This window comes from Tachysurus vachellii, chromosome 21, assembly GCF_030014155.1.
Source record: "Tachysurus vachellii isolate PV-2020 chromosome 21, HZAU_Pvac_v1, whole genome shotgun sequence".
Taxonomy (NCBI): Eukaryota; Metazoa; Chordata; class Actinopteri; order Siluriformes; family Bagridae; genus Tachysurus; species Tachysurus vachellii.
The window spans coordinates 5,833,617-5,840,112 of NC_083480.1; the positions used below are offsets into that span (position 1 = coordinate 5,833,617).

The 6,496-nt window shown below is 38.1% G+C and overlaps 1 protein-coding gene across 2 annotated transcripts; it reads left to right on the forward strand.

Moving 5' to 3' along the window:
• Positions 1-219: 219 nt before the first annotated feature.
• LOC132864013 (UPF0500 protein C1orf216 homolog) lies at positions 220-2,676 on the forward strand. 2 transcript variants are annotated; one of them, XM_060897199.1, is made up of 2 exons: positions 220-318; positions 1,087-2,676. In XM_060897199.1, the coding sequence occupies exon 2, from the start codon at positions 1,109-1,111 to the stop codon at positions 2,111-2,113; it is 1,005 nt and encodes a 334-aa protein (XP_060753182.1). In that variant the 5' UTR covers positions 220-318; positions 1,087-1,108; the 3' UTR covers positions 2,114-2,676. The 2 variants fall into 2 exon arrangements, with proteins under 2 accessions (XP_060753182.1, XP_060753181.1); XM_060897198.1 differs by lacking the exon at positions 220-318 and adding an exon at positions 320-455.
• The last annotated feature ends 3,820 nt before the right edge of the window (positions 2,677-6,496 follow it).

Genomic DNA, 6,496 nt, shown 5'->3' on the forward strand with positions numbered 1-6,496 from the left:
CTTTGGGAATGGGACGCTCAACAAGCTCATATAGGTGACATATTCAGGTGTCTACATATTTAGGTCTGTACGGTGTACGTTGTTAGATTCCCAGCATTAGATGGAAACATTAGTTTCTAATCAGTTAGATAATGTTCAGTTCCCAATGTACAGTTTGGTCGCCACTTCCCATTTTAGGAAATGAGTCATACTATGGAGAGAGAGAGAGAGAGAGAGAGAGAGAGAGAGAGAGACAGAGAGAGAGAGAGGAAACAGCACAGACATTGCTGGAAAAGAGAAAGGACAGGCTGGAGGAGGGCAAAACGCTCATAACAGACGGTAAGACAACACCAACTATCCAATGATTTATAAATATAATCTCCAATCACAGCTTTAACGAGCAGAATAAACACAGTGTGTAGTTATTATCTGAATTAGTAGATGTTCCTGCTGAAGGACCAGAGCTGTGATATGGGGTGAGACTAAACGCGTTGCTCTTACGTAACAGGATAGCGCATTAAATCCGAGTTAACACGGTTTTTTTTAGTCGTTATTGTATTGAATCTGTGATATTTGTGTGATTACCAGTGTGAGATGAGACGGGGTAAATAAATAGCACTATTTGACTAGCAGCCCAACGGCTCTCAGATTTCGCTAGTCCTCCATTGGCTATAATTTCATACCATAATTAACACGCAGATGTGCTAAATTTACGCAGATTAACGCGGGTTAAATCATACGGCTGCTTGCGGTTATTTCTCTTTTCCATAATGCTGCCCGAGTCACCTGCATAGGATCATTAGGATTTGCCCCCGAGGCTCGATAGGATGACAGACGACACCCTGAAGTGATTAGTTCAGTTACCTCTTCTGCTATAGATCATTAGAATATTTTCTGAAATTGAGAACTCTCAATGTGGCACCACAATACTGTTGATTTGTAAGGCTGTTTTTTTTTTTTAATTATTTTACTATTATTAAAATGTATTTATTTATTTTTATTTATTTATTTTTTAAGTCTAATATCTATTCAAGCTGGAAATCCAACTCTTTTTTTTTTTTTTTTTGTTGATTCACTAAATTGTGGATTTTTTCTTCTTTCTTAAAGAGCGATTCACCCTCAAAGAAACATGCTGAAACAAGATCGACCTGTGAACGCTGCTTTTGCAGGTCACCTTGGAGGTACAAATTCGACCCTGCGTATTCTCGGCAACAGCCAGAGGATGTTTGAGAAGGATGGGAACTTCAACTTCCTGGGTCAAGATGAAAACACAATGACTGGAGATGAGAACCGCAACCAAATGCGTCCTCGAGCTTTGGGCCTGACAAGCCGCTATCCACCAACTTCTGCTAACCACTACGTGCCTGGACCCCTGTCTCCCCTGTCTCGCCTTCCCTGCTGGAGCCCCCTGGAACCTCTTCCTGAGATTGACAGTGGAGAAGACACTGGAGGCAGGGTGCCTCCTGACGGAGCAGAAGAGGGCAAAATAGATGAGGAGATGAGGAGAATGAGTGATGATGAGAAGGAGGAAGAGCAAGAAGACCTTATGAAAGGTAAAGCACAAGAACGGGTGGAGGATATAGAAGAAGATGGGGTGTTGGACTGGGAAGAAAGCGATGAAGACTTTGAGTTCAGTTACAGGTCAGAAAGCTCTTCACCTATTACCATTGAGAGCGGGGATGTAACTGGGGGAGACTCCCTGAACTTTACGTGGGACCGCATCTGTGTGGGAGGTTCAAACTCAGAAAATAGTGATGCAACCACAAACCTGGAGGGAAAACAAAATGCTGAAGAGGACAAGAAAGCTGAGATGCACCGTAAGAGGCTGGGAGGTTCTAGCTTAGCTGAAGAAGCGTCCTCCGATTCAGAGAGTGATCCCTGCTCTGAACTGCCAGAACTCATGGAGGCTGTATGGACCTTGGAAGACCGAGAACGGTTCAAAGCCGAGGAGATGGAAAAGCACCATGTGCAATTGACCATGTACCGTAGGCTCGCCCTGATCCGTTGGGTGCGCACCCTGCAGGAACGTGTCCAAGAACAGCAGAACCGACTCCAGTCCAGCTTTGATATCATCCTCACTCACAGGAAAGAGCTGCTTCGCATGGGCTCAGCTGCAGCTGCCGTTAGCCAGTAACAACACCAGAAGAGAGAAAAAACAAGAGCAAGAGAAAGCAGAGGCAAGGAGGGTCAAGCAGAAACAAATGACTAAGAACAGTGATAGAGAAGACCCTTTTAACTAAATAATTTCCTGAATCCCACATCTGTCAGTCTGGTCTTGTATATGTCTGTGCTTCAGACTCTGTTTGTGTCTTTGCTATCATACATTGTCCTTGAAGATACATCAGTGCAGTGCTGATGTATAGGGAAAGGTTTAGGGAAAGGTTTATGTGCATATCTTTTTATCATAGAATTTCTGACAGTTCATCAGGTTTGACTTTTGTGTGTTAATGAATGAATAAATATTTAAGTTTTATTTTTATTGGGTGTCCCTTAATGAATACTGTAGATGCCAAGATTATCGAATGAAACCAGTTCACTATGATACAAAAAAAAACAGGCAGACAACATTTAGCCAGACAATGAAAACACTTTCTAATTGTAATAATTGTATGTCACAACAAAATTTCACAGGATGTCACTGCACCTTTTTTGTCTAAGCTTTCTTTCCATTAATAAAACACATCCAAAGACATGATACATTTCTGAAATCTGTTGACTTTCTACATGTGAATGAAACACTTTTTATATCTTATCAAGAAGCATGGCTTTTTGTCAAGACTGACCGAATATCATTTTTAATGACTTTTTATTGGTCTTGGTTTTACTCTCATCCACAAAATTTAAAATATTATTTGTAGTATATATTTTAATACAGCCAGTTTGGGTTATATTCTGTGAATGTTCTCCTCGTGTCTATATGGGTTTCCTCCCACCTCCTAAGAACATGCCTTTGGGTGGATTACTACTCAGATACACTACCTGTTTTGATGAATGTGTGCGCATATACACTGGACTATTTACCCATCCAGCATACATTCCTCTCTCACACCCAGTGTTCCCGGCATTCACTCCAGATCGACCAAAACACTAACCAGAATTTAATGATATTGACTCCATCAGTGATTTCCAGTTTGATGCAGTCCACACCCATCTGGTGGTGTTGCATAAATTAAGTTCAGTTATTTTCATTAGGCACTTCCATTGGAAAGGATTAGTAACATGTTTTGACTTTTTCTTATCAATCCGGAAAATAAACAGTGCCAAATTAATCTGGTGTTCTAATACAGAATCTGAATCACCCTTTCTTATTATGGTTTATTTATTAATTCACAATATTTTATCGTCTTGTGCCTTATCACATGGGCAAAGCTTTGGGTATGAAGTTTTATTTCATGTGTGTTTGCACAGATACCAGCTAAGTCGTAGTTAAGTCCAAAGAGTAAGTATGGCCGCCGGGCGACTGTGGCGCCGTCCCGAGTCTCCAGGGGATTTCCGTTGTGTGTGTATGTGTGTGTGCGTGTGTGTGGTTTCTGCCTCAGGCTCACTGCACCTTTTCGGCCTAGTAAACAGCAGGCCTGACCCCCTGTCAAAAATGGGGATTATTCTCAGGTCTGGACAAGAAGTTTGTATAGTTTACGCTTATTATCCTTTGTCTGAAAACATACAGCCATTTCATGTAGCTTATAATTAGCAAATGCACAGATGTATTTGCTTTGTCTTTGGTTGAAAGCTGCATAAGTAGCCTAAAGAATTAAGCTGAAAACTCTAGGTGAGAACCCTGTATTGTTTACATAAGCATAACTCAGATTTTTTTTGACTAATTAATGATGCGCGTGTCATACTAGGATTTGTAGAGATTGGCTATTTGGATTAACAACCACATTGACTTACACTTGTTTGGACATCTAAAGATGTCTGTAGGCTGGAGGCTCGGGTTCTTGTGAGGGAGAGGACATGTAGCACTCAGTGTGCTGTTTGTCCACACATGACACATGTCTTGAGGAAAAATTTGGATGATCCTAGCTGGGTGTGGAAAAAAAGGAGAACACATGCACCATGTAGCAGAAAAAATCCAGCAAATTTAAAGTGTTATTGCGAAAATATTTCTGGCAACAAGGTGCACTTCAGCGGTGACATCCAGGATTCTGTCACTGATTGTGTTATTGTGTTAAAGTGATGTCATAGAAGTGGAACAAAAAGTTTATTTTAAAAATCTTGGAATAGTAAAATACCCATAAGATAATAAAATGGTCATAACTGATATATTCCACATATTTATAATTATGCACATAAAGGTTACATAAGCAAGGGGTTACTTTAACTCATGTACACTTACACTCACAATGCACACACATAATACCTAGAAACTCTAAATCCTTTATCATATCACATTCCACGGCATGGAATCATGGCTCATATGAAAGTAGACACTTTAAGAATTTGTAGTTTTTCTGTTTTTACCTAACCTACTAATGACAAGATATTCATAGAATTGTTTTTCAGACAAATGTTCATCTCACTTCTACTTTCTGAGATGCCCCAAGTGCTTCTTCCTAAGCATCTAAAATTTTAAAGGTGTTATTTTCAACCGCAACGATTCTGTCAAAGTTTATTCCAACAGAGGTAAAAAAAAAAACATTTATATAACAAACAAATTTTATATCAGACTTGCCAAAATAAAGTCAAATTGTCTGATAAGTTGACTTCTACTCTGAACACGGAAAGAACATGCACAGAAACATGGCTCAGGTTTACCGGGACAAAAATTAAAATACAGTAAGTTGAAAGAGAAAGGGATATAATAGATGCATGAATGAATGTATGAAACACACCACTCTGGTTAAATTATACACTGAATGATTTACAATACATAATGTTTTTATGACACATTTTTCGAAGCAGGGGATTAAGATCAGTATATAGTATATTACTTCTATATGACCTACTATACAAGATTTTTATTTATTGTACTAAGTTCATATCATTTTAGAAACTAATGCTGTTAATTTTTTATATTTCTTCTTTGATATTTTAATTAATCTGTTCACATTGAATTTTTAGTAAAAATTCATTATTAGTTGTCACTGTTATTATTGCTGTACGTAATGAATTATAGAATTTTACTCAGGCCAACATCCAAATATGGAGTCAATTTTAGTGTATTATGTTCCTACAATACTAATGCCAAGATTATGTGTGCTATAACTAAATAAGGAATGAGGATGAAATGAAAGGCCTAAACCAATAAAAAATGCCAAATATATATATATATATATATATATATATATATATATATATATATATATATATATATATATATATATATATATATCCGGGGGAGGAAACCCGAGTACCCGGAGGAAACTCCACACACACAAGGCAGAGGCGGGATTCGAACCCCCAACCCTGGAAGGAGAAAGAGAGAGAGAGAGAGAGAAAGAGAGAGAGAGAGAGAGAGAGAGAGAGAGAGAGAGAGAGAGAGAGAGAGAGAGAGAGAGAGAGAGAGAGACTACAGAGATAAATAGATCATATTCACAAATTCACAACAGCAGTCTGAAAAGTAGTGCAAAAAAGAGTATTTAAAAATAATAAAAATATACATAAATATAGAATAGAATATAAGTTGAGTATAGAGTTATATACACAAGTGCTCTGAGCTGCATTATAAACAATGCAGTTGGTGTGATGTTATGAACACACATTCTACATAACTGTTCTTTACTCAGTCCTACTGCTGCTTTCCTTCTCAACAGTAATTGATGAACCATGATACCATGATATAACATTTGTATCTATTAATTTGATAAAGCCTGAATTTAGACAAAAGTAATCTTTCAGAAGAAGCTGCTGTTAGACTGTGACATTACCATGAACCAAGTGGAAGGGATTTACACATTAGTATTATAGTATATTTGTTTGTTATTTGTTTTTAAATATAGATATAGACCTTTTTTCTGAATGCAGCATATAGTAAAAATAACCAGGCATCTGACACAAAATATTAAACCATACAAAATATTAAATCTTAGACTGAATATGTTAATATACTGTATAATTGCAAGGGTTGTAATCGAAGAGTTTGGCCAATTAAAATGTAATGTATTTTTAGAGGAAAAAAAAGACAGGATCATTATCATTAGCAATATCAATTGAATCCTTTCGAAGTCCAAAGGTTCTGTGTTGATTCTGCCTTCTTGAGCTTCCACATCAGCATGAACAAGTTGATACTGCAGCTCGGGTCTTGTACCAGCCTAAATAAACAGATAAATGTGTGTGTGTGTGTGTGTGCGTGTGTGTGTGCGTGTGCGTGTGTGCGTGTCCTCCAGGAGATTAAAGTCCCCAACAGGGGGCAGCACTGAGAATCGTCTGTCTAGCCTCATGTTTATCTTTGGGTTTAGTAGCCCTTTCTCAACACTGGGGGGTAACATTATTCATATCCCTCATCAAATGTGCATGAACAGGCCACCAAGTAGAAACACTTCTGGGTTGTAAGATTAAAAATGCTTGCTCTCTCTCT